Source organism: Pseudopodoces humilis, chromosome 18 (genome assembly GCF_049639895.1).
Source record: "Pseudopodoces humilis isolate 2021_Gansu_Grassland_sample_001 chromosome 18, ASM4963989v1, whole genome shotgun sequence".
Taxonomy (NCBI): Eukaryota; Metazoa; Chordata; class Aves; order Passeriformes; family Paridae; genus Pseudopodoces; species Pseudopodoces humilis.
Window position 1 is genome coordinate 3,728,126 of NC_142217.1, and position 10,410 is coordinate 3,738,535.

The 10,410-nt window shown below is 55.8% G+C and overlaps 1 protein-coding gene across 1 annotated transcript in view; it reads right to left on the bottom strand.

Moving 5' to 3' along the window:
- The window catches only part of XPO6 (exportin 6), a 53,989-nt gene extending 51,378 nt beyond the window's left edge, over nucleotides 1-2,611 (bottom strand). Inside the window, exon 1 of the mRNA XM_005522811.3 lies at nucleotides 2,464-2,611. Coding sequence (XP_005522868.2) covers nucleotides 2,464-2,466 — 3 coding nt within the window. The 5' untranslated portion in view covers nucleotides 2,467-2,611. The remainder of the gene's footprint in view (nucleotides 1-2,463) is intronic.
- Nucleotides 2,612-10,410: the final 7,799 nt, after the last annotated feature.

Sequence of the window (10,410 nt, forward strand, 5' to 3'; positions counted from 1 at the left end):
ATTTGCTCAGGAACTCCCAGGGCTTCAAAGATGGTTCATCTTCAGTGGAAGGAACCAAGGTGAAGGAAAGAGTGATGAGACAAAAACATGGCTTATTTGAACAGAAAATAAATCCCTTCAAGGATAGCTCCATGAACAATATTTACTTTGAAGCTGTTCAAAAAATCCTCTAAAAGGATCCTAAAGGGTGAGGAGGAAACAATGTGGTAATCTGTGGTTTGTGGAGGGAAAGCTTGAAGTTGGATCTGCTCTATGTGCTTAGAGATGAACTCTACAGAAACCCACCTGGAATTTACAATATCCTGTTTTCCCTACAGAGACACCACAGCATGCTCACCACCTTCCCCTCATGAAAGCCCAAACTGGACACTGCACAAGCACTGTTTACACACACAGCAGGCAGGAGCAGCCCCAAGAACCACCACACAGAGCTCCCTGCAAATACCTCTGAAAGCAAAGAATGACTAAAGCTTTCTCTGAACCCAAATTTTCAGCAGCATTAAGATTTCTGAGCCATGAGTGGCAACTAAACCATGTTTTGTAAACTTGTAAACTAAGCCAGGCAAACAGGCACTTGTTCTGCAACATTTGTAGTGCCTGAGCTCACTGTGCATCCCTGCATTCCCTCCTGCCTTCCCAATTTCCTCCCAAAATTCCTGCCCAATTAATCAGGCTCTAATTCATCCCTGCTCATTCCCTTCCAGACCAACCACACTAAGGAAAATCTGCTCCCCTCAGCCTGTTATTCTGGAGCAGAGTTTAGTTATGTTTTATTTGTTCCCAGTGTGCCTTCCAGCAGCTCATCTTCACACTTTCCCAACTGTTTCCGGGAAGGAGGGTGCACTAGCAGCAGAACATGCCCATCTGGAGGCTCCAGGGAAATGGGAACAGAAGGAAAATCTTGCACAGGAATCACATGATGAGTTACAACAGTAAATCCTGCAGCACAGCCCAGGGACTGCTTCTCAACTTCCACAGGCAGGACTTGTGGCTGAGCCAAATAGTGGATGCTCAAGGGAAAAAAAAAAAAAAGAAGAAAACCAGGTGTAATTCAGGAGGATAAACGTGTGTGTCCACAGGGAAGAGAGGGGACAACTACTGAGTCCTTTTGCCACCTGCAATGTGAAGTGCACACCCTGCCCTACCAAATCCTGCAAACCATTTATTCACCTTTTTGAACCTGGGGTGCTCACTAAGAAGAATCCACCTCAAAAATGTCACCCTTTGCCTGAAGCTAAAGCCACAAAGAGCTGGGACACGTGGCAGACACATCAGGAGCCCACCCTGAGCACCCTCAGCCAGCTACCATAAAATACTACCAGTATTTACTAAGGAGACCATGTCCCACCCCAGCACATCCCAGATGGAGCAGCAAAGCTTCTCCAAGAGGCTCATGAAGCTCAACAAAGGGGCTACAGAGATCAAAGTTTCAATAAAACAACAATCATGCACCAGGAGCACATCACACAGTGAGCAGATGTAATTATCTCAGCTTTTGGGCAAAGAAATTCACAACCAGGATCCCAAATTCCAGAAGAAAATGGGTGCAAAGCCTGATCCTACATCACCTAAGGCAGGTTAAGCTGGAAAGGGGTGAGAACCAGGCCAGAACTCCAGCCTGTGCTCAGTGGGACTCTCTGGGTGAGCCAGGGCAGTCTCAGGAGCAGATCCAGGGCTGCTGAAAGCACCTCCCCACTCCCTGTCCACCTGCAAAAGCAGTTTGGGGCTTCCCTTTGTCATCCCGATAAATACTGGGATAGAAGCTCTCCCTGTGGGTAGAACAAGGGGAAAACATGAACAGCAGTTGTGGGATGGTGACAGTGAGCAGCACCCCGCTCCCCTGGAGGCAATTCCCAGCTCCCGGCCCTGCCAGCACCCAAAGGATCAGAGATCTCTCCTCGGGCTTCTCATCCAGGGGAAGAGAGGACTGTGCAAATGAGAGCGGGCTGGATCGCTCCCTGTGTCTCCAGCACAGAACAGAATCCGGGTCATTCCTACAGCTTATCCAAGGCTGAACTGGAGGCCGTGAGGGCAAGCCCACAGCTGGCGTCGGAGAATCTTAATCACGAAATGGTTTGGGTTGGAAGGGACCTTGAAGCTCATCCCGTTCCTCCCCCTGCCACATCCAGGGACACCTTCCAGTGGCCCAGGCTGCTCCAGCTCGGTCCAACCTGGTCTTGGACATTTGCAGGGATCCAGGGGAAGCCGCAGCTTTCCCAGGCACCCCCTCAGCACCCTCACTGTAATAAAACCTGTAATTCCCAACACCCCCAGGCACCAACACTCCCAGGAGGAATTTGTGTCCTCCCGGCTTTTTCCACCCCGTGACTGCGATGGCTCGCGGGGTGCAGCCGCCCCTCACCCCCGCGGCCCCCGGCTCCGGTGTCCCGGGCCCCGCGGGACAATTTCCCCTTCCCTTCCTTCCCTCCCGTCCCCTCCCGGGGCCCCGCTCCCCCAGCTCACCATGGCCGCGGCGGCCCCGGGAAGGCTCTAGGCAGGGCGCCGCGCTCTGCTCATCTCATGGCCGGCAGTGGCCCGGCGGGGCCTCCCCGCCCATGCACCGGCGGGCCCCCGCCGGCCGCGCAGCCACGAGCACCGGAGAGCTGCCGGCACCCAGCCCCCGGGCCTCCCCCGGCCGGCGGGACGGGGAGCCCCGGGGCGCCGGGCAGGGCCGCGGGAGGACGGGCGCGAGCGGCGGGCGGTGCGGCCCGCGCGGGTGCGGGGCCGGGGGGGGGGGCGGGGCTACGCCGGGCGCCCCCAGGCCCCGCCCCCCCCCGCCCCGCCCCGCCCTCCCACCGGAACCGCTCCCCGGCGGCCGCAGCCAATCAGAGCCGGGGCAGCGCCTTCTGCGCATGCGCAGCTCGGCGCGGCGCGCTGCCCGCCGCCATCTTGGAGAAGGGCGCGGCGGCTCGCGGGGCTCTGAGCGAAGGGCACGCCCGGAGCTGCGCCTGGCCCCACCCCTGCTCTACTGCGCATGCGCACAGGGCGCTTTCCCGCGCGACAGGAAATGGGAGCTGATTGGGCTGACTCTTTGTGGGCGGGGCTATGTTGGGACACGCCCTCGTGGGCGTGACCTGAAATGGGAATGGGAATAGGAATGGGGTGGGATTGAGGATGGGGAGAGGGATATGGATGAAGGTGGGATGGGATTGGAATGGAGATAGAGATGAGGATGGGGAGAGGGATGGAGCTGAAATGTGAATGGGGAAGGGTATGGGTTATGGGTGGGATGGGAATGGGAATGGGAATGAGGATGGGAATGGGAATGAGGATGGGAATGGGAATGAGGATGGGAATGGGAATGGGGATGGGAATGGGGAGGGGGATAGACCCAGACCTGGGCCAGGGCCTGGACCTGAGCTGCAGCTGGAGCTGACCCTGGAGTTGGTCCCCAGGGCTGCCTGTGCTGCCTCCTGTCCCCTGAAGAGCTACCAGGGCTCCGGAGCTGGATCCTGGCTTTGTGCCCGTGTAACTAATTAAGTAATTAAATGAACCAGGGTGAGGCAAACCCCCAACACTTCCAGCCCTCCTCAGCAATGACAACGCAGCTCCACAGCATGGAATCCTCTGCTATTCCCATGTCCCAGGTTTGTCTCAGCCTGGAGCTCTTTGTGGCCATCAGCTTTCTATTGCCTGACCTGGCCAGGAGTGAAGACATCAGTGGGGACACCCAGATCCATTTATCCAGGGATCGATGTCAGGAAAATTGAAATCCAGTCCCTAACTGCTCACAAAATCAAGGAGCTGTGACCCACTGGAACTCCAGACCAGTGAGGGTGATACAGGTCCAGGTATTCCTTATGGTTCCCAAATTCCTGTGGCACCTGCAGTGACAAGAGGTGGCTCAGCCTGATGGCTTAACGGGCTTTAGAGGGGACAACAGCCCTGTGGGGACATTGCAAAGGCTGGCACTTCCTTTAGAGGATTAAACACCGGGAGGAGGGAGAATAAACCATCTGTGGGGCTGGAACTGTCCCCAGGGCTCCACAAGGAGCTTAGGGCTGAGCGGTCCCATGGGGTGTCCAGGAGGATTTTCCGTCATGGAGGATTTTATTTCCACACTCTCAGCAGAGCACTGACCCCAACAGGCCCCAGTCCTGCTCATTCCTCCAGGGAAAACGCTGTTCCTGGGCCAGGCAGGGTGGTGGAACTGCCGAGGAAGGAGCAGGAGAGGAGACACGGCCTGGATGTGCCGATGGATCATCGTGTGCGCCCCCAGGCAGAGCCCCAGCTCCAAAACCTCTCTGCATCACCTCCAAACCTCCCAAAAACCTCCAAAGTGCCCTACAATACCTTCCAAGACCTCCACAACCCCTCCAACCCCTTTGAAACCTCTCCACCCCCTCCAAAACCTCTCCATCACCTCTGAAACTCCTCCAACCCCTCCAAAACCCCTCCAACCCCTCCAACCCCTCCAAAACCTCTCCAACCCCCCAAAACATCTCAATCACCTCCTAAACCTCTTCAACCCCTCCAAAACCTCTCCAACAACCTCCTCAACCCCTCCAACACTTCCAGAACCTCTCTATTTACTCCAAAACCTCTCCATCACTTCCAAAACCTCTCTAAAACCCCTGCAACCTCTCCAAAATATCTCCAAAACTTGTCCAACACCTTCAAACCCTCTCCAAACTATCCAAAATCTCTCTGACATGTCCAGTACCTCTCCAAAACCTCTCAAATATTTTCAACCCCTTGACTCCAATATTTTCAACCCCTTGAATGCCTCCAAAACTTCTCTGACTCCTCAAAAACCCTCCAACACCCTCAAAATCTCTCAGGTCTCAAGACCTTCAAAGCCCCCTTGAGCACCTGCAGTATCTCTCCAGCCTTTCTCAAATCTCTCCAATGTCTCTAAAACCTCATTGGAACTTCCCAAATTCATCCAACAGCCTCCAAACCACTCCAATGCCTCCAAAATCACTTTCCTAATCCCTTAAATACCTCCAAATATCTCCCAACATTTTCAAAATATCTTCAGCATCTTCAAAACTTCCCCAACACCTCCAAACTTCTGCAAAATTTCCACCACAGCCAAAAACCTTCTATTGCCTCCAAAACCCCTCCAACGCCTTCAAGCCCCTCTGACTCCTCCAGAACCTCTTGAAAACCCCTTTAACATTTCCAAAACCCCTCTGACACCTCCAAAACACCTGCAACCTCTCCAAAGGTTCTCCAAAGTCTCCAAAACCTCTCCAAACCCCCTTCAATGTTCCAGACATCTCCAAAACCCCTCCAGCACATTCAAAATTTCTCTACAATCTCCAAAACTCCTCCAAAACCCTTCCAAAAACTACTCCAGCATCTCCAGAACCTCTCCAAAATCTCTTCAGTATTTCCTAAGCCAACAAAACTTTCAGATGCCCCCAGGACCTCTCCAACACTCCCAAAATAATTCCAATGCCTCCAAAATCTCTCCAACATTTCCAAAACCTCTCCAACACCTCCAGAACACCTCTGACTTCTCCAAAATTCCTCTGACACCTCCATATCCTCTCCAAAACTTCCCCAATATTCCCAGCACCACCAAAACCCTCCGATGCCTCCAAAACCTCTCCAGCACTTCCAAAACCATTACAACTCCTCCAAAATCTCCCCGACATCTCAAAACTCCTCTGGCTGCCCCAAACCCACTCCAAGACCTCTCCAAGCCCCCCAGCTGAGCCGTGGGGTGTCCGTGTTGATCCGAGGCTGGAGCTGCCTGGATTCTCCTCCTCAGCAGGGCTCCCACTGGGATGTGGAGCCGCGCGGGCTCGTTACCATGGTGATCATTAAAAGGATAATCTCATTATCACCGTTCGTCATCCCGACAGGGCTGGGCGCGGACACGTGCTCCGAGGCACCGGGGACAGCGGGGATTGGGATCTCCTGAGCCTCCCCAGGCAGGAGACCTTCTCCTTCCAGCACTGGGGGGTTTGGGGATGGGCTCTCTTGGGGTTTCCAGAAGAGAAGCGGCTCCAGACCCCTGGGATGAGGAGGGAGGGATCCACAGGCATGGAGCAGCTGAGGGGAACCTAAAGAAGGAACTTTCTGCCAAACTGCTGGATCCCTGCAGGGAAATTTCTCCTCTATTCCACTTATCCCTGCCAAAGACAAGGATGTGGAACAGCTTTCAGGGATGTGAGGATTCTGAGTTTTGCAAGCCTTTGATTTGGAAACATCTGTCCCCAGGTAAAGGAATCCTACAGCATGGAATTGTTTGGGTTGAAAGGAACCTTAAAGATTTCTCATTTCACCCCTGCCATGGGCAGAGACACCTTCCACTATCCCAGGCTGCTCCAAGCCCTGTCCAGCCTGGCCTTGGACACTTCCAGGGATCCAGGGGCAGCCCCAGCTTCTCTGGGCACCCTGTGCCAGGGCCTGCCCACCCTCCCAGGGAACAATTCCTTCCCAATATCCCATCCATCCCTGCCCTCTGGCACTGGGAAGCCATTCCCCCTTGTCCTGCCTCTCCAGGCCCTAATAAAAGGTCTGTGCCCATCTTCCTTCCAGACACCTTCAGACACATCAAGGTGTCCCCAGTGTCCTTGTGCCTCACACAGGAAACACCAGGTCTCACACAGCCCCATTAGGGACCTCCTGTTGTTGTTGATCCATGAAAAAACAAGGTGGGAATTCCACACCGGCCTCCAGCATCACTGGAGCATGAGGAGGAGCCTGGGAACATGGCCATGCCAGGCCCCGGGCCTGCTTTATCCCATAATTTCTTAAAGAAAATCAACAGCTCCCCAGACCAGTGACTGTGCCAGTCCTCGCTTCAATTTGGGGCTCCTCCATCCCTAAAGAGGGAGCAGCAGTGCTTGGATTGTCCCTGGACCAGCCCCAAGGTAGGAGAAGCCATCCACCTTTTTTTTTGTTTTTTAATTTATTTGGTAACTTTATGTTTTAAAAACACAGAAGGAATGGAAATGCCATGGAGCTGAACAGCTGTTTGGGGAGATGAAGGGAATAGGATTTGTGAAAATAATTTGTTACCACATGGTTTATCTCTCAATTTTTATTGCAAACAGGCACCGAAATGCCTGTTCTCCAACCCAATGCACTGTTCCAGCCTTGATTCCATCCCCTTCAATCCCACATTCAAATATTCATCACATTTAATTGCTTTATTCCCTTTTTGCAGCATTTGGGTTTTGCCCTCAGGGTGAGTCTGAGCCTCACGCCAACCCAGCAGCTGGTTGTGCTTCCCCTCACATCCCTCCCCTCTGCTCCCATCTCCTTTATTGTTCCTGCCACAAACCGAGCTGTAACTCACTGGGAATGCCGTGGAAAAATGAGCATTTTACTGCCCTGCCACCTCATGCAAAGCAATTTGATGAAAAGGGTTAAACTGTGTTTTATAACTTCAATAAAGCCGCTTGGAAAAGTTTTGTCCACAAAGCCCCACCGCTCCCCACGTCTCCCAAGTTCCTTGGCAAGGAATTTGCTTATTTAGCAAGCTGTAAAAGCCCAGCAGGTAAAAATTCCTGAGGAAAGTGCAGATGTGGATAATTAATGGTATAAACCTGGCAGAGCCTGAGGACAGGGAGCTCTTCCCTGGGATGGCTCCGTGTCCTGCTTTGGTGGGGGGTGGGACACAGGCACCCCAGCCTGGTGTCCAGGGGGGGAGGGTGCTCAGATGGGGCTGGCAGCCCACCCCACCCCACATCCCTGTGCTGGCCACACTGCCCAGGGCCATCCAGGGTGGCTGTGGTGGCTGAGGAACCTCTGTGGCTTTGTAGCCACCACTGGTCCTGGCCGGGTCTTTGTGCCTCCACTCCTGCTCTGCTCCACGCCCCACTGGGATTCATCTGGGATTGTGCTGGGTTTGGGCACTGGTTATATCCCTGGGAATGGTTTCCCAATTCCCTTTGAGGGGTGGCTGCTCCCAGCCTGGGACTGAACCAGCCCATGGGGACAGGGCGCTGACCAGATCCCCAAAGGACACATGGATGGGGAGCACAGCAAGACCAAGCTTCAGCCAGGCTTTGTAGATCTGATGTCCCAAAAATATTTGAAAGAGAGCCTTGGAAATTCATCCCAATGTCCCAACCACCCCTTCCAACAGCTCCAGAGCCAGAGGAGCAGGTGGAAGCCACGGCAGTTCTCTCCCTCCACTCTGTTGCAGGCTGGGAGAAAGGACTCGCTTAGGCTGTGGTTTCTTTTGAACCTACGTGAAGCTCAGTCTGTCCCAACCTTCTTCCCAGATCTCAAATCCACCCAGACAGCACAGCACGATGTCCTGACCTGCCCTTCTGTGCCTCTCCCTGCTCTCAGCATCCCACGGTTCTGTGGGACACCAGCAGAGGTGCAGGTGGTGGAGAAGGATGATGGAACCTGGGTTCCCATGGGTAAGGTCTCACCCTGAGGGGTCTGTCCCTCACCAGGAGCTCCTGTGGGGATCCACCAGGAACCACATGGATTCATGACTGGCCCCTTGGTCCAACATTGTGGTGGGATTTTATTTAATGAGGCAGGAGGGTCCCGTGAGCCAAGCGAGGTGTCCCCTTTTTCCAGGAAGGAGAGAGTGGAGGGTGAAGCCATTAGGGGCTCCCCAGGCCTGGGCACTCTCATCCCCCTCCCTTTTGCTCCAGGTTTCTGCTCCATTCTGCTCAGCCCATTAGCCAAGGCATTAAATTTTAACATTTTTGTTGTTCCTGCAGCATGCTCCTGGTGAGTGAGTGCCTGGCTGGGTGCCAGGGCCCTGGAGCCAGGGGACCAGGGGGCCTGGGGGACCTGATCCCATGGACTCCCTCACTGCAATGCCTGGGGGATGCTGATGCTTCTTCCCCCAGCACCCAAGGACCAGCATGGGAAGAGAATCATCACCAAACACCCTGCACAGCCCCAGTGGATCCGGGCTGGGAGAGCTGGGGGTGCTCACCTGGAGAGGAGAAGGCTCCAGGGACACCTCAGAGCCCCTTCCAGGGCCTAAAGGGGCTCCAGGAGAGCTGCAGAGGGACTTGGGACAAGGGATGGAGGGACAGGACACAGGGAATGGCTTCCACTGCCAGAGGGCAGGGATGGATGGGATATTGGGAAGGAATTGTTCCCTGGGAGGGTGGGCAGGCCCTGGCACAGGGTGCCCAGAGAAGCTGTGGCTGCCCCTGGATCCCTGGAAGTGTCCAAGGCCAGGCTGGATGGGGCTTGGAGCAACCTGGGATGGTGGAAGGTGTCCCTGCCATGGCAGGGGGTGGAACAAGATGGGTTTTAAGGTTTCTTCCAACCCAAACCATTCTGGGATTCCAAGATTCTGTGAGATAAAATTGGGATCATCAGAGTCTCCTGGGAGGACAGGACCCAGAGAAGCAGAGCCAGGAGCTTTTCTGGCCATGAGGAATTAAAAAGCCATCGATTTCTGCCATTAGCGGGGGTGTGGCCGGGGCAGACGCCATAGGCAGAGCCGCTCTATGAATAATTCAGGATGAGAGAGATGACAAAGCCCAAGGCCAGGCTGGGGAAGCCTCTCCCTGTTCTGCTCCAGCTTCCCAAGGACATGGCTTTTCCTCCTGTCCCAGGACACTGGGTGCGGGCTGGGGCGAGGGACCAGGATTCGGTCCCAAGGACCTGGGGGACGCGTGTTGGTCCCTGAGCCGGTCCCAATGGATGGGGAACAGTGACAGGACAATGAACAATGTCAGGGCCGTGGGAGTTTGAGGGCTCCTGAGCCAGCGTTGCCTGGAGCAGCTGGACATTGCCTGCAGCAATGGTTCCCTTTGGGGCAGGGACCCTCATCAAGGGGCAAAGGGACTCTGCTGTGGGGCAGGGACTCTGCTGTGGGGCAGGGACACTGCTGTGGGGCAGGGACAGTGCTGTGGGGCAGGGACAGTGCTGTGGGGCAGGGACTCTGCTGTGGGGCAGGGACAGTGCTGTGGGGCAGGGACTCTGCTGTGGGGCAGGGACTCTGCTGTGGGGCAGGGACAGTCCTGTGGGGCAGGGACACTGCTGTGGGGCAGGGACAGTCCTGTGGGGCAGGGACAGTGCTGTGGGGCAGGGACCCCCCTCACAAGGCTCCGCCGTGCTCCCGCCCCGTGCCCTGTCCCACCGTGCCCGTGCAGTGGGAAACACCCGGGGCCGGCCCCACGCCGCCTCCTCCACCCACACGGGCCACCAGGAGCCCCGGGGCCCGGCGATTTCCCCCCGAGGGTGCCGTGTCCCCTGTGGAGAGCCCGGGGATGCCGGACAGCCCCTGGGGACAGAGCCCGGGCTCCTCGCTGGGCCGCGGTGCCCCGGCCGGGCGCGGTGGCTTTGCCCGGCCTCAGCCCGTGCTGGCGAGCCCGGAGGCAGCAGCGGGCACGGGGAGGGGGCGGCTGGAGGCCGGGCAGGCGGCAATGGAGGAGTTAACTTCCATCCTCGCCGCGGGAGTCGGGAGCTATTAATACTCGCACGCTGCTTTAGCTGTCAGAGCGAGCGGCGGCTCTGCCGGTGAGA